The sequence below is a fragment of the Arvicanthis niloticus genome, chromosome 4, assembly GCF_011762505.2.
Source record: "Arvicanthis niloticus isolate mArvNil1 chromosome 4, mArvNil1.pat.X, whole genome shotgun sequence".
In the NCBI taxonomy this organism is placed as follows: domain Eukaryota; kingdom Metazoa; phylum Chordata; class Mammalia; order Rodentia; family Muridae; genus Arvicanthis; species Arvicanthis niloticus.
In genome coordinates this window covers 54419236-54437486 of record NC_047661.1, presented here as the reverse complement: position 1 = coordinate 54437486, position 18251 = coordinate 54419236, and the positions used below count along the sequence as shown (strand labels likewise).

Sequence of the window (18251 nt, the reverse complement as noted above, 5' to 3'; positions counted from 1 at the left end):
TTTCTGGTAACAATATATAAATGCTATATGAATGATGGAGTTTTTCATATGAAGTTTATAAAAATTTCAAGTAGAATTTTTCTCCCGTAATTTTGCATAAGGGAAAAAACTGAAAGAACAGAAAGAAATTTTTATTTCTATCCCTCCAAACCTCCCTTGATTAAAGAAATACCAACCCTTACATCACAGGCTTACATAGAATTCTACATAAGACATTACAAATAAAGCCTCAACTCTCTTGAAGAACAGTAAACATATGCAAGTGAAATACCACTGTCAGATATAAATGTGACAACACTATCTCTAACCTAGTTTCTTGGCTCTTATCCTTGAAGACACTGCTTGTCATTATTTGGAGTAAGTAACAGATTCATTGGAAATTTATACTTTCTCTGTTTCCTCTCTGGCTTTCTCGAATATCTTTATGGTTCTGTTCCTAATTTCCTTTCCTTATTTTACCAAACATTCCATTTCTTGGGTAATCTCTTTTCAAATGTGATATTCCTGTGTCCATTAGACATAGTTTCAGGGTGGGTTGCAATGATAGTTTTTTTTATTTCCATAGTTGTTGTCACTCTAACTTTTTAAGGAAATAAAGATGGATATAAAACAGAATGATTCTAATTCATATGAATGGTTTATATACTTGAAAATACTAAGAAATGTTTTTCTGTCATGTTATTATTTTGATCTGAATTCAAGTGCAAATTATTGAAATTTTGATTGAATATATATTCAATATATGATATATATGCAATATATATCATATACAATCCATGTGTAAATCAAAAAACAACATTCAGGAATAAATTCTCTCCTTCTCTCCTTTTACTTAGGAGCAAACTTAAGTTATCTGACTTGAGGGCAAGTGCTTTTACCTACTGAAACATTTTGTTGGCTCTAATAAAGAATTTTTAAAGAGTAAAACAAAAAGTTAATAAGAGGATTTTAAAATGAGGCATGTCAATTTCCTAGTAGACTGAGATCAAAGTATAATAAGGAGATGCTTAATGCCATGTCCATACTTTATTAATGAGAATTAGCAGAATGCAATAGGGGCCATGAGGATTGAATCAGTGATAGTCATATTGAAAATAGACTGTAAAAATTAAAAGTAACAGGAAAAATTGTAAGTCTGAGATAGAGAAAGATAATGGGGTAAAAGTAGCATTGCCTTCTAGAATATGTTTAAGTGTAAATTGAAGCAGTCACCAAAGGTAGACTGATGTGGATGTCAGGAAGTGCATGCTGACAAGAGCCTGATACAGCTGTCTCCTTAGAGGTCTGCCAGAGTCTGACATATTCAGAGGCAGATGCTCACAGCTAACCATTGATCTGATCAAGGGGTTCCCAAAGGAGGAGTTAGAGAGAAGACTGAAGGAGCTGAAAGGCTTTGCAGACTCATGGGTAGAGCAACAATATCAACCAACCAGAGCTCCTCAGGGTCTAAATCACCAGCCTGGGAGCACATAGAGAGGGACCCATGACTCCATCTGTATATGTAGGGGGAGGATGGCCTTGTTGGGCATAGGTGTGAGAGCAGATCCTTGGTCCCCTGAAGTCTGGACACCAGTCGGGGGGAATTTGAGGTGGGGAGGTGGGAGTGGGGGTGTAGGTGGGGGGCACATCCTTATAGAAGCAGGAAGGGGGGGTGGGATAGGGGGTTCCTGGGTGGTGGGAGGAATGGGGTAAAGGGATATAATCTGAAATGTAAATATAATATCCAATAAAAAGACATAATTTCTAATGATTAAAATATTTTCCTTATTACACCAAAATAGATGCACTGAATTTCAGTTCCTATAATTTCCTTTAACATGGTAGTTCAATATATTAAAAAATGTTTATTTAATCTAGTCATCCTGAATATCAGTTCTTTTATTCTTTCTGTCCTCTAAATGGAGCCACTTTTTTCTGATTGTTTGGAATTTATTACCAGGTTCAGAAGACAATATTTTTATCCAACAATGATTTAGTAAAAGCTATAATGTCTCTGTTTAATAATCTAGACATCCAAATGGAACCCAGGGCAATAGCACAATGTGGCCTGTCTTCACAAGTACTGAACAAAAATACCTAACCTTGAACACAGAGAAGTCAAAAATATATTCTAAACTCCGTGCTCCCCAATGCCAGTTCTGGAGACTATTTTTTCCAAAAGTCTTGGAAATAACAGGTATGTCCTTTTTCCATTTTCAGTTTTAATAGGTTGTACACTGTGCAAAATTATGGAAATGTAGACTATTCAAACTTGGGATAGTCTTTACTTGATCATCGGCCAAATGATTTAAGTGATACTTTGCTAAAGAGAAAAAGAAAGTTGTGGATTTGGATGAACAGGGATGTGGGGAGAATCTGAGAGATGAGGGAGATAAAACTTTGATCAGAATATACTGTATGGAAAATATTTTTAAAAATAAAAGAAATATATTGGGCTTGGTTCGATGGATAACTCATCAGGTAAGGTGCTTGCTTCACAAACATGTGGACCTGAGCTTTGTTCCAGGTACCACTGAGCTTATGGCAAGCACATCCCTGTAATCCTGAGCTGGGATGCTGAGGGAGGAGACATCTTGGGGATATGGCAGCTACTCCAGTATAGTCTGTGAGCTCCAGGTTTAATGAGACAGCCTATATCAATAAATAGGGTGTGTGTTTATATAAACACTTATACACATACAGAAAGAATATGTAATGTATTCTCTCTCAAATATAGTTAATACTAAACATGAATAATTATTGCCTTAATTTTGTAGCTATAATTTCTAATTTTAATCTTAAAAATATTTAACATTTATATCTCTAAAATACTTTATTAACTAGATATATTTTTACCCTAACATTAAAATTATTTTCAGAAATTGCAATTATATTTTATTATTACTACATGTCAAAGTAATGTAAGAATGTAAGCAGAGTGTCCTTTAGTTCTGCAGTGTACAGTAATTCTTTATGATGTGTAGGTTTAATATTTTCTCGAATTTACACTCATTTGATTAAGAATTTTTCATTTTTAACTCATTTTAATTTAGTCATCTCATATGTATCTACAGAACACTTATTAATGAAACCGTGAAAGTAGCATTGTCATTTTTAATTTTTAATTATTCAATTTTATTTGGCCATTTAAATATATTGTCTTTGATGAGAAGTAATTTGTATCTATGATCAAACTTAAATATTTCTGGAATAGTATTTTAGTGTTACTTTAACAATCATTGGTATTTGCTCTAAATTTAAACGTGTTTTGTTTATATTAAAATACGGGATTATTTTAATTAATAAAAAGGGACTGATTTCAACTAGCCATCACCTGGCAGGCTATTTCTTCAATTCTCATTGTCAAAAAATGTGTTAGATATCGAACATTAATGTACAATTTTTGATTTCTTCTTCAGAGATTTTGGGGTTAGATTTAGAAAAAAAAAAAAAAAACTAAGCTCATCGGAGATGAGTCAGGTTGTTTAATATGCCCTTTGAATATCAGACACTGATTCCCAAACTTGCAATTCTATCTCCATCTGTTTGTAAGAAGTTAATGATATATCTGTGCTATGAGTATGACTAAATGTTCTGTGACATAATATATATCCAGAGATGGGTCTCTGTGTCCCTTGGCAGAGCAACAGTGCTGTCCTTGTGTTTCCTAGCTATCAGCAACAATGAGGTAACTCAATCTGCCAAGAAACCAAAACAGATACCATTGAACATATCACAAACCACATATTCTAATCTCTATGTGAAATCTGCTTACATGAGAGTGTTCGGTTCTACTTTGAAGAAAAATTAATGAGTGAGTGAGGAGATGAATATAAATGATGTGCTTATTGCAAGGCAGCAGAGTTATTGTTCAAACACAGGGAATCTGAAATAATTTACTTTTTGATGTCCCATTATTGAAATGCCAGCAGTTTTAAAGGCTGTATGCAAAACCTTCATGAGAAAAAAACTTTTCTGTCACCAAAACTTTCCTTTCATTTAACTGCAGCTGCTTGTGAAAGCAACAAATATCTTCATAACTTAAGCAAAATTTGTAAAATGTCCTAATTTGCTTTGGTTCAATCTTAGTGCATCTTGAACATTATTTTGTATTTAAATATCTAGTGGATTCTGTATATCCCTCATAATGTCTTCAAATTAAATATATTTTAGTGACACTAGGGAGATGACTCAGTGGACAAAGTACTCCATAAGCATGGAGACCTGGGTTTAAATTTTCCACAGTAACTTTTATAAAGCTGAATGTGGAAGCACTCAACCCAATGCTTGGCAACTGGGAGAGAGACAAATAGATTTGGTATGGGGCTTTCTCTGGTCAGCCAGCCTATTTGAAATGACAAGCTCCAATTTCAGTGAGTAACTTTATATATCACATGTGTATATATGCATACACATTCATACAGTGGGAAGTTATAGAGGCATTAAGGAAGACATCCCCACATCAAACACTTACCCGCTTCTACTGATTCCCAAATAGTCAACAATAACTATGCACTTTATCCATGTGCACGCACATGTATTAAAGTTCAAGGCAAATAAATTATATGGGTTTTGGAATAATGTATTCATTTAAAATTCTTATATTTAAGCAAGTTTGAGGTTATATGCTTTGAGTTTTAAAGCAAATAATTTTGGGGAGATTACATTTATAAGAATATATATTCAAGCCATACCTTATTTTTTTTAAGATTTAAAACTGTAACTATTCTTACCATTAATGTTTTACATAATATAAAGCTATGGTTGCAGTTTATTTTTTTTCCAAAGGTAGCTCTACAAACAGAAGAAAATCAAATTGCTTTTATTGCAAGCAGAAATGCTTACTTCACTTCACAAAGAAAAGTAATAAGCTTTGTAAACACCACTTCAGCCCGAGTTTACATTTAAGCAATAAACGTTCTCAAAGTTATGATTCTTAAGACTTGTTTAAACACATGGATTCCAGCTCTTCACTTCTAGGCTATACTTCAGTCCACATCTGGCCATTATTACGTGTACCTCAAAAAAGTAAAATGTTCAGTGTTTGTCATATGTTCAGGTTCCTATTTGTAGTAAGAATATTTCAGTATAGTACCTCATATTTATTTTTACAAAGAGACAGAAATTATTCATGTTCATCAGTGATAGCAATAACCTCTCATTAAGAAGAAAGGATGGACTTTAAGGAAAAATATATTAGCTTTGAATTATCTCACAAGGAAACACATTAGACACAATATCTTCTCAACTCCTTGAAAAACTGTCCAGCAATGTTTCTTGCTGAATCTTAAGAAGGCCACATTTAAATTTGAGTGCTCTTAGGGTTTGGGGAGAAGACTCAGTGTTTATAGTATTAGCTAAGCAAAGATGGGGACTGGGATTTTGATCCCTCAAACTTATGTAAGTACAATATCAATCTTAGAATGTGGACATAGGAGCTTCCCAGAGCAAGCAGGAGAGATACACTGGCTGTATAGAAAACAACATGCACACATATAGGAATATGAAAAAAAATTACTGAACAACTCAGACATCCTATAACTTGGTCATTTGAAGAATCATTTACCATTAGCTCCAATTAGTTAGCAAGACTGACAATTAAAGATGAAACCATGTAAAATCATATGGAGAAAAATGTTCCATTATAGTATATGGATTTATCATCATTAAAAAATTAGGATATAAAAGTGAACTTTAGATTAAATCAAATTAATTGTTTATCTTTCTGTCATAGTACATCGGGACTTTACAATATCCAACCCCATTATAATGTAACTCTCTTTGGCATTTCATTCAACACAAAATTATGACAGAAAAATTAATATGTCTTTGACCTATTACATAAAGAATTATTGATTTTTGATATTGTCCTTAATTTAGGTTGAACTTAAGAAAGCGAGATAGTGATGGGAATTAGAGCTTTTCAGTGAGCTTATGTTCAGTTCATGGTTTTGGTGATTTTTAAATTAAGAATAACAAAAGCTATTGTCTGTCAACTTGAGTTCTTCCTCTAACTATCTTCATGAGAAATTTGGGATATTTTTCATTCCTTACTGTGAATTGAATAGTTGTATACTGAACTCATATTGAAATCCAAACTCTGAGGTTGAAAGGATTAGAAGATGTGTCCTTTAGAAATGAAGACATCAGGAGAGTGAGGCTTTCATCTGTAAGATCCGAGAGAGTTCTTATTAAAAATAAAATGAAATAATAATTTTTAAAAAGCAAAACTGAGATAAATTCCTAATTCCTGTATGTATACAGACAGAATAATATTTCATCATTCATTAACAAAATCCTCACAAAAGTCCTGGTGCCCAGAGCCTTGAGTTTTATCCTCAGAAATATGAGACATAAGTTTTAATTGTATTCAGTTTACCATTTCTCAGGGGACTGAAAACATCCCCCTTCCTTAGTCTTAACAAAAGAATTTCAATTTTGCTTGAAGTTTTCTCACTCTTTTTGTTTTTATGACAAAGAACTATAATCACTTTCATAGAAAAGAGAATCTTTTATTTGCAGATGAGACATAAATGTGAGAAGAAACAATGATAACAGAAATGAATTTAAATAGAGCCTCCCAGCCTAGCCACTTCTCTTTTCCATTTTTATTCCAGTGAATCATCAAATAAACAAACAAAATTATTCATTTATAGTCTCCACTCTATCCACAACCCACCAAACACATGCAAATAAAGCAAACTGTTTCTGCTTTATATCTAGTAACATAGTTTGCGCAGTTTGAAGCAATTTAAAAGTGGCTAAATAACTCATAGGAACAAATTAGATAAAAATTAAATGTGTATGCTGGAGAGAGAGCCTAGGAGCTGAGAGTGTATACTGCTTTTGCAGAGGACCCTATGTAGTTTACAGCACCCATGTTGGGCAGCTCACAGCTGCCAGTAAATCCAGCTCCAGGATATTGGATGTCTTCTGTCATCTCTGTGCATTCCACTCACCTGGATAACCCCCCCCCCCCATATTACATTGCATGTAATTTTTTTTTAAATTACATTAAAATGCATGTAATTTTTAAAAATTAAAAATAAAAAATCTTTTTAGTACTAGATATCAAATTAATAGGTCATGTGTCAACATGCATAAACAATTAAGCCTTTTCATATTTATATATGCAAAATCACATTGTATTTATGTCCAGTTAATATGCTGTAGAAATTCAGATGGGTATTCCTAGCTTATTTATAGACAACTTTTCTTTTCTCAGGAAATACTTTGGTCAAAATATGACTTAAGTTTAATTGATATGCAAATTTTATTATAAATATTCATGTTTTTTGTGCATTTGGCACTTTAAAATTAGACAATTATTGTCTAGAAAATAAAGCCACATTGTTCATTATTTATCATATGGTAAAGAACAATTTTAACTTTGCTGAATTTAATTTTATTCGTACATTTGTAGTCATTGACACTTTTCAAAAGCTTAAAAAGCTTTCTTTTATGTTCAGTTTAAAATGTATTTGTATCTATTTGAAGGTATTGATACATTGTTACATCATATATTGGTATGACTAATATCAGTGTAACATTCCTTTCAGACTATCACACACTATTCTTGCTGAAGTCAGCGTATGATGTTTTCTTTGTTGGGTAGGTAGGTGGCAGTGAGAAGGATATAAATATATGGATATAAAAATTAATGAATAAAAAGGCCATAAATTTGAAAACAGGCAAAGAGGGGCATTTGGGGACAAGTGGATGGATGAAAGAGATGGGGAAATTATGTGATTATATTATAATTTAAAAATCTAATAGAAATACTTTTCAAAAAGAAATTGGATTTGAAAACATTAGCTAATGCAAACCACACAAAAATTTTAAAAATCATGTCATCACTTATCTACAAAATATTAAAAAGTTGGAAAAATAAAAATAATTACTAAGCAAGTAAATGTTTATAGTGGGTTCATGTAGATTGCTATTCCTTGCATCTAGCAAATTCTTGTACAATTCTGGATAGTATTACCAAATATTGTACAAAAATATAATTTTCTTTCTTTTCATTTTCATCAATTAATATGGGAAACTGTGTACAGAGTGTATGGATGCCCTATTCTGGAGCCCTTGGACAGAACTGCACTATCTGTGAAGCTACACATAAGAATGACACCTGCTAACTCATAATGAATTGGCAGAGTCATGGTCCAGAATCAGGAAAGCTTTTAAGAGAAAACACCTGCACTGAATCTTACTAGGAAGGCATGGTGGAGAGAGGAGCCTGATAACCAGGGACCCTGACAAAGTGTCCTGTGCACCATGCTAAGGAATTTAAATTCTATCCTAAGCACACCTGCTTAGTAATTTAAAGTGCAGGTATACAGGTCCTGGTTGTTGATGCCTGGATGTATTGGTTTTCACTGCATCCAGGGTTCTCCTGCTTTGCATCATGATACTCATCCAGACATTCAGGTCTGAGGCAGTGCTGTTTTTGGCTTGCCAGTCCTTATCAAGAATATGCTTGCATTGTTATTTTCATTATATTTATTTGTACTTTATATTTAATTTATAATAGCAAAATGAAAGGAATAGGGCTGGAGAGATGGCTCATCAGTTAAGAACACTGACTGCTATTCTACAGGTCCTGAGTTCAATTCCCAGCAACCACATGGTGGACCACAAGCATCTGTAATGGGATCCAATGCACTCTTCTGGTGTGTCTGAAGACGGCTACAGTGTACTCATATACATAAAAATAAATAAATAAATCTTAAAAAAAGAGAAAGTGACAAACTTAAGACAATGGATAAGTACTGTATTTCACTGTGCTTTATATCTCAAAAAAATATTGATTTTTACACATATAATTTTATTTAGGGATCATTATAGCACATAAGTAGAGGGAACGAAACAAATAATCTTTCCAAAAACTCTGAGAAAGCTTCCTCAGCAGATATAACCTCTTCATAAAGGTAATAATGCCATGACATATTATGGGGATTTTTCATATCACAGTGTCCAAGCCATATAGTTTTGTCACTGTAAAGAAGAAAAAAAAGACATTATGTTACAAGTCACAATTCCTTTGATAAATTAGAATTTTATTTAAAAATAACTATAAGATACCCATAGATATCTTCTTCTGTTGAAGAAAAATACTACTTTAATTTTTAATATTATAATCAATATATTTCTATAAATCCAATGCTAAAGCTCTACTTTCTATTTGTGATTTTCTAAATGCTTGCATTTTATTCTCTTAGCCTTTCTGTTTTTTTTTTAAACTTCCCTTTTTCAAACAAATACATTTATACATGAAGAATAACGATTAATGATGTAAATATCACATGAAAATACTTGCAATTCACAAGCTACTTGAAGGCCATTATTTCCTCAGTCATCATTTTTCTGTTTTATAAAGGAATTATTAAACTGCCTTCACATGACAGCATAAGCAACTGAGCATCACATGTAATGAAATGAATTTGAATGAATTAAAATCTGTGTGGTATGATAATTACAAATTTCTTTAAATATTAGTAAATATTCACACATGTTAAGGATGTTGACTGAAGATAATACTCCATTGTGTAAATTATATCATGAAGCATGAAGTTTTTGTAATGTTCTAAAGAGTTAAAAAAATAGAAGTAATATCTACATGTCTTCTGGAAAAATAATGAAAGGACATATAATATAAATTGACCTAATTCAATTTGTACTTTCACTTTATTTTCATTTTATACAAATTTTTGCTGGATTGTTTAATATACTACATAAAAGAGCTTTGCCAGTAATAAGAGAAGCTGATAATGTATAATGAAAACTAAAACATTGCTGTGAAGTATACTTACAGAAAATGGCATCTATAATTAGTATTATTTTTCAGGCAATGTAAACAGAGATTAAACTTTAAATTAATGCAATATATTCCATGTTTTACAGGAGATATTGATGAAACAGAACAAGAGTGGAAGGCAGGATTCCATCGCTGGAGCAATTACATGATGGACTGGGAAAATCAATTTAATGATTACACTAGCAAGAAAGACAGTTGTCTGGCTAATTAATAGATATACCCTTTATAGAATGTTCATTTTCGTGTAGATGAAGGCAAGAATACAAGTAGCGATCTCCATATATACAAAAAATACTATTACACAACAGAGAAGAAATGCCAACTGAGAATATTGATTACTTACACCTTTCACTTAGTATTTTACCTCATGTCCTGAACTGAGTTATTAGGTGTTGTTTTTTCATTAGTTTTTCACAATGTAAACTTTGACAATTAATTACATGCTGCTTTGCTACTACTTTTCTGAGTAACATTACAGCTTTTACCTAAAAGTTACATCATCTGCTTTTATTTAATCCTGTATTTTCAGAGCTAACTATGTAAAACTATTGTTAAAATCTGAATTGGATTTTGTAACAATGGATGTTATAGTTTATATTACTGTTGCGTATGATTAGTTCATAAGTCTAGTATCAGTATCAAATAGTAAAGCAAACAAAAAGTTGGCTATTCATATATGTAGAGGCAAGAGAGAATATGAAAATAAGAGTCATAGTATCTGGGATCAATTAGAGTGAAACAAAATATGGCTAACAACAAAAGCAAGGAATTTCAGGAACTGTTGAAAATCATGCCAACTGGCTGTACTGAGAGAGAATTCATGCTTCAGGCATCATTTCATGAGCATGGTTTGTCACATGAACCATATCACATCCAGAATTCAACAGCCAAAGAAAATATGTGGTTCTAATATGCACAAGAATTCTAGAATAGAATCCTCTGCCTCCACACTGTGCTATAGGATCGAAGGCAGAATCTACTGTCTGGGAACTCTCAGAGATCCCATCTTTAACTTATTCACAGCTGAAACAAAAGTTTGATTTAAATTATTCACCGAAAAAGTGTCTGTAAATGCAAACTCCACATATCAGTCTTAGTGTTAGTACTTGAGGAACAATTTCTGTAGCACTAAATAAAGCCATTGAGCTATCAATTTAGGTGAATTTGTGGTTCATTCTCAAAATATGACAAATAAAATATGTATTAGATTGTATAAGAATAAGTGTTGCCAGTTAAGGCAAATAAGAACTTTATTTTGATCATCTATTTGTATACTGGAAAATGTTTTTGTTAGTGGTTTAATGTTTAAATTTTGGTTTATAAGAACTAAAGTACAAGACTTATTTTTCTTTAAAAAAAAAAACCTTCTTATATTGACTTTCATTTTAAAAAATTGTATACTGAAGTTATAATGATGAGGATAATTTAAAATGTAATGTATTTAAATTCATGCCAATCATAATTTCTTGGACGATTATTAATATAATTTTAGCTGTGACACAATTAGCTCAATGACTAATAAACAGGACAATCTGCACATTGATGAAAAAAGACAAGAAAATCAAGGGTTAGTGAAATTCTATATCATACTTGTATGTATGGTGCTCAACAGCACCTGTTCTCAATACAAAGTTGTTTGAAAAGGGAGTATGTAGGGTGAAATGAGCTTTGCCTAAATACACTTAATGTAAAACATTATTATTTGCTATTCCTTTACTCTGAAAAAGGTAATCGATGAGTAATTTAATTAATCTACAAATTACTTAAATCCAACTTTCTTACACAAAATAGAACACAAAAAAAGAACAGCTCACCACCAAATCTAAGATGCATACAAATTTTTATTAAGGTTCTCTAAAGGAGCGGAAAAGAAAAATGGATACATATATGAAGTGGGCGTTTTCTGGAGTGCCTTGTGGAATATAGCCTAGTATTATCTCAATGTCTGCCTCACCAGGAGAGGCCTAGAGTTTAGAAGTTGTTTAATACACATGTTTGAATATGTCAGCAGTAGTGGTAAAGTCCTGTAAGGCTGGAGAATTACTGGAGAGCATCTGTCCTTGATTCTAGTTTGGCATCTCAAAGACGTCTGTTCTAATATTAGTGAAGGTATGCTACGGCAAGAGGATCGATGAACTTGACAGCAAGAGTTAGAGCAAGTAGGTAAAAAGCAAAATTCCCTTCTTTCACATCCTTTGATCTATGTGGCTATGATAAGGTTCATCTCATATTTAGGACTGGTCTTCTGATTTCAAATATCCTCCTCAAGAAAATTCCTCACATGAATGCTCTGAAATTAGCCATTAACTTGAATCCAGATGCTGTCAAGATAACACCATATTACATATTAGTCATTACATATTAGTCATTACAAATCCATCCCTTGTCAGCATGACACAGAGCTACATTCTCTCAAGCCATGCTTTTAATTTCTAAATGAAAACAATAATCAGGTCATAATACTATAACTATCCCATGCACAACTCCAAATGTATTACGTATTTTAAAATAGTTAGCAGAGTTGGTTGAAGAATGCTTAGTTTTTTAGTATCTTATAACCTAAATATGTTAATATAGATTTACATTTAAACAATTTTGTCTCAATTGATTTATCATTCCATGATAAATATAGAGAGGGAAGAAAACACAAAGATATGATTAATATATGTATGTATATGTATACATGTTTTAACATAATAAGACAAAATCATTCATATCAATTATAATCATATCTGCAACAGTAACTATATTTACTTACTAGCCATTTTGTATTTCTTCTATCCCTGTAGAGCACTTACCTTTTACATAATTGCTGGAATCAATGTCAGTTAAACACTAGTACACAACAGACCAAGCAAATTTGATTGTTTATATTGTTCACTGTTTATTTACTCTAGTAAAATGCCATATGTCCTTCCAGGAAAAGACTGGAGAAAGGCTAAAAATCAAACTCTTCAGTAGGTTAACATGATCCTAGCTGAGGAGGAACTGGCCTTTCAAAAAAGTGTAGTGCATCTCGCTTCCAGGGTCCTTCTAGCCTTAAGGTTCCCTAAAGATCTTTAGACAATTGTTAGGCACTGGGGGACATCTATATTATCTTTCATGGAAGGTAATTATGAATTTTGTGTACAGTACAGGGTCAATTCTCTTAGTTAAGGATGGAGTGAAAAATACTTGGAGGGATATGCTTGGATCCTTCCTCTGCTAAGAGTTGGGAGACTACTTTCTCAGGTAAGCAAATACAGTGGTTTGAATGAGAATGTCCTCATCAAGTTCAGATATTTGAACACTTGATCACCAGTTGGTGTTGTTTGGAGGGTTTAAGAGGTACAGCCTTGCTGGAAGGAGTGTATCACTGTGAGCAGGCTTCGAGATTACATAGCATCACCATGTATCTTTTTCACCCTTCCCACTTTCTCCTTGTGTTTAAAAATGTAAACTCTCAGTTTTCTGTTCAAAACACCCTGCTTGATGCTTGCTACCATACTCCCTATTGTAGACTGTTATCTCTCTGGAATCATATGCACAAAATAAAATCTTTCTTCTATAAGTTCCTTTGATCTTAGTATATTATTGTTATAGAAAAGCAATATGGCATGCATGTATACATACATATTCATTTATACAAAAAAAAACTCTTTCCTTACAACATTGAAGTAGTATAAAGAAATTTATTAAGTGGCTCCATCTGATATAAAAGAGATGATGAGAAATGCATTATGATGATTACACAATATCCACCTAATTAGGCATTATAATTAATATAAAATTATATAATCCAGTTAAAAGAAATATATATTCATTAAATATATTCATATAGTTACAAAATATAAATAAACTTAAATTTCTCATCTATGTTACATAAGAGCCAATTGTGGCAACTGTAGCATTCATATGTACTCAACACATGCAAATGCTTGTAGGCAAAAGTGTTCCTAAGCTACTCTAACAAGGGTTCTAACTCTCTAGCCCACTACCTACTAGGATAGTAGAAAGGAAAAGTTATTAGGACACAGGAGAAGTAGAGTTGTTTAGAAATAGTTCTTTGGGGCAATTACCATCATCACTGTTATCAGTCCAGTCCACTAGCAAACATCAAACATGAATCAGCAGCTACAGACCAGTCCATTCAGCAAACATGACATGCAGATCAGTGAGTGCACTTCAACCCACTCAGCAGACATCACACATGAATCTGCAACTGCAGTTCTATCCAGAAGAAGCCAAGAGGCTCTCCAATCAGATCAAGTTTGCAGAAACCATAGAAACCTGATGAGAAATTTTTTAGCAAGTTTCTCTCTATGAATTCACCACAAGTGAAGCTCAGCAAAGCAATGAAAGGTGAACAAATACATACATATTATCAGCAAAAAATAGTGAGGCAAAGCAAGGCAAACCAATGTTCCAGCTCCCACTGTTTGTGGGATCATATTTATATTCCTTCTGAACACCATGCTTTCTTTCACATGTCTGTTATAACAAAAAATCCTTTGTCTGCTTCACAAAACATTCTTTCACATGTCTGCTTTAGCAAAAACATTCTTTCACCTATGTGTCCCAGTAAAACATCATTTGACATAAATGAATCTAAAAAGAAACAAGAAATTTTCACTTCAAATGCTACTAAATATTTTGTTTATAAACTAATTGAAAGGGGTTTATTTAAAAGTTCTGTATATGTAGGAGAGGATGACAGTGTCAGGCACAGGTGGGTGAGGATGTCCTTGGTCCAGTGAAGGCTGGATGCCCCAGTGTGGAGGAAATCATGGGTGGGGAGATGAGAGTGGGAGGATGGGTGGGGGCATATGCTCATAAAAGCAGGAGGAGAGGGGATGAGATAGGGGGGTTTCTGGGTTGGGGAAAAGGGAATTACATCTGAAATGTAAATAAAATATCCAACTAAAAAAAAAAGTTCTCCTGACCTCATATAGAAGCATACAAATTTTCTCCCAGTTTTTCCTCAGTTTTACCAACCAGAAAATGCTCTCTTTCTAAGAACAGAAGAAGCATCACTCTGAAATGTAATGTTAGAAGAGTGTTCCATTTCTACATTCATGAATGAGAAAAACAAAACTGGACTTTGATGAAACCATATTTCCTTAGTAGATTACATAATCACAAAGCCAACCAGAGAAAACCTCTCTGAACCCTCCACATCCTGTTAGTCAACCTTCTCCAATCTTCGTTGGTCCCATCACACTGGACTACTCAGCACTTTTAGATCTTTTATCTTTTAGATCAAAAGTTCTGTGAGTAGGTATGTGTTTTTATCCATCCATTGGTATTCTACCTGACTACAACAGATGGCCTCTTCCAGTGCTTTGTCATCATTGTTAGACATCTTGGCTAAGCTCACCCCCATTTATTCTTGGGTGCCTCTTTTATCCCAAGTCTGTGTCATGTCCTGGAAACCCTCAAACCACTCAGTTGCAGATTTCCTATTCATTCTCACAGACATCTGTCCATCTCTCCTGTTTCTCTCTATACCTGATACTGACCCTCCCCATTCCCCTTCTCATCCCCTCATCCACAAGGTTTTCTCCTTCTCTCTGCCTCCTATGACTATTCCCACTTCTAGGTGAGATTCAAGCATCTTCACTTGGTCCTTTTTTCTCCTTTAACTTCTCCAGGTCTTTGGGGTATATTATAAGTTTCCTGTACTTTATGACTAATATTCACTTATCAGTGAGTACATACCACATATGTTCTTTGGGGTCTGGATTTCTTCATGCAGGATATTTTCACGTTCTATCCACTTGCCTTCAAAACTCATGATGTCCTTGTTTATAATAGCTGAATAGTAAGTCGTCCAATGTGTAAATGAGCCACATTTACTGTATTCATCCATTGGTTGAGGAACATCTGGGTTGTTTCTAGTTTCTGGCTATTATGAATAAAGCTATTATGAACATAGAGGAATGTGTGTTCTTGTGGTATGGCAGAACCTCTTTTGGTTATGTGCCCAAAAGTGGTATACCTGGATATTAAGGTAGAAAAATTTCTAAGTATTTTAAAAAAGCATCAGATGAATTTCCAGAGTAGTTGTACAAGTTTCTCATCTCACCAGCAATGGAAGTGTGTTCCCTAAAAGAAATGCAGGGATAGAAATGGAGCAGAGACTGAAGAAATGGCCAACCAATAACCAGCCGAACTTGAGACCCATCCAATTGGTAAGCACTAATCCCTGACACTATTAACCATTCTCTGCTATGCTTGCTGACAGGAGTCTAGCATAACTGTCTTCTGTAGGTTCTACCCAGCAGCTAAAGGAAACAGATATAGATACACATAGCCAAAAAATGTGAAGAGGTGCCAGACTCTGATGGAAGAATTTAGGAAAGGATTGAAGCCCATGAAGGGGAAAGAAACTCCACAAGAAGACCAAAAGAGTCAACTAACATGGACATTTGGGTGCTCTCAGAGACTGAGCCACCAACTAAACACTATACATAGGTTGGATCTCCTGGCACCTATGTAGCAGACATGTAGTTCCTCCTTCATGTTGGTCCCTCAACAATTGAAATAGAGGCTTTCAGTAAAGTTGTAGCCTCACTCTAGTATTCCTTCCCCCAACAGGGCTGCCTTTCTGGCCTTAATGGGAAAGGATGTTCTTAATTCTGCAGAGACTTGATGTGGTAGAGTGGGAGAATGCCTAGGATGGGGAGTACCCTTTGAGAGGAAAGGGGGATTGAGAAATGGGAAGGGAATCTGTGAGGGGTCAGAGTTTCCAATGTAAATACTTTACAAAAAAACTACTTATCTTTTGTTCCGTGTATCTCTCTAATCAAGAGTCTTGAAGAAAGTCTTCATTAGTCTTTATCTTTGGCTCAAACTTTAATAATAAATAAGATCCAAAATAAAACACCTCTTAAAGGGTCTCAGGTCCACCCCAGTTTTTACCAATTTCCTGTCATCATGTATCAGAAAAACAAAATTCCCATTACTTGCAGTAGCCAAATTGTGAGTCCTCTGACAATATAAGGAAGATAACAGTAGGGCTTATTTTGTTTTGTTTTTATGTATTGATTTGTGCTTTGTTTTTGTTTGTTTTTCACGACAGAGTTTCTCTGTGTTCTGGCTGTCCTGGAACTTGTTCTATAGACCAGAGATCTGCCTGCTTCTGCCTCTTGGGTGCTCAGATTAAAAGTGTGTCCTGACACTTAGCCCTTGAGTCTAGTTTTTCAGTTTGTCAATATCTTTTAGAACACAGGCAAATAATATAAATAACTGTTAATTTCAACATCAATTTTCATTTCCAGTACTTCTTAATACTTTCAGGGTATTGTTTTTCTTTTATTCTCTGAATCAAGTTGTAGTTTTCATGGGCATGTGATTCTCCTGGTTGGTTGTATTTGAACAAACGTGCTCTTCACTTAGGTTCCTTCTCCTTCTTTTTACTTGGTGGGGGTGGGATTATTTGTATTGTTATTATTTTCTTTTTTCCTTCAACACTAACACAGACATAGCTTAAAATCCTGGGTGGTGCTCTAGGGATAATGGTAAGCTGCAGGCATCCTTATGTATCATGAAGCTAGTTTATCATAGTTACACTTAAAAACTGTCACTGACAAAAACCTCGAAGCTGTTGAATTAATTGTATTTGAAATATCACTTGCTTTTCTTTTCTTTCTGGAAACAGAGTCTCCAGAAAGACATGTCTCACAATATCCAAACTAAGACTTAGCTGTTTCCTCCTCTGCCCTCAGTCCATTGCCTCACTGACCTTTTTGGTTTTACACTATTCTTTCTTTCCAATGGCTCTTCAACATTCACCTTTTTTTGAAATGATCTTTTCTTTCTTTGTTTCTTTATTTCTTTGGTTTTTATTCCTTTCATTTTTACGATGTTGTAATGCGATAATTTGGAAACTGTTAAGATTTTGTAAGGAAATAAGTGAATGAAAACTCAAATGCAACATCTGCAGTGGTATTTCAATTTTAAACTAAATGCCAGCATAATGTTTTATTTGGTAGTTGAATTATCATTTCCACATAATCATAAAAGATAAAATTTTAATAATCTCCCTTGGAGTTATCTCTTTAAAATCTTCTACGAAATACAGAGAATTTTGTATTGTACTATTCCTCATGTTTCATGTTGCAGAATTTTTCAAAGACATGAATTGGGTAGAATACTCTTCTTTGTTAATTGGTTGTAACTGCCAATTAGAGAAGAACCATTTACTTACCCTGATACACACTGAAGAAATTCTACTGAGGACAGCCTCAGTTTTCAGAAAACATAAGGTTTTACATATTTGTTTAACACAAGCATATGATATTTCACAATTACATGCATATTTCTCAGTGTTATAAAAGATTCTGAAGTTGAATGTTTATTCTTTTAACAATTTTTAAGCCTGACTTATAATGTCACATTCACTGACAAAAACACAAACTTAATCTCTCATAAAAGAAGGCTCTGATAACTATTTGATTCATCTAGTCACTGTTAC

General features: G+C 33.7%; 1 protein-coding gene and 1 long non-coding RNA gene across 5 annotated transcripts in view; one reads left to right on the top strand and one right to left on the bottom strand.

The window, feature by feature from the left end:
- Bche (butyrylcholinesterase) overlaps positions 1 to 13346 on the top strand; it is a 71459-nt gene extending 58113 nt beyond the window's left edge. For 2 of the 4 annotated variants that reach the window (XM_034500573.2, XM_034500572.2), the window contains 2 exons: positions 2010 to 2176; positions 9883 to 13346. In XM_034500573.2, coding sequence (XP_034356464.1) covers positions 2010 to 2176; positions 9883 to 10007 — 292 coding nt within the window. In that variant the 3' untranslated portion in view covers positions 10008 to 13346. Of the gene's footprint in view, positions 1 to 2009; positions 2177 to 8578; positions 8652 to 9882 lie in introns of those variants that run through there. The other 2 variants (XM_076932511.1, XM_076932512.1) reach the window with 2 other exon arrangements.
- Positions 8882 to 18251, bottom strand: part of LOC143442003 (uncharacterized) — a 71563-nt gene continuing 62193 nt past the window's right edge. Inside the window, exon 3 of the long non-coding RNA XR_013109857.1 lies at positions 8882 to 8976. This is a non-coding gene — a long non-coding RNA (uncharacterized LOC143442003). The remainder of the gene's footprint in view (positions 8977 to 18251) is intronic.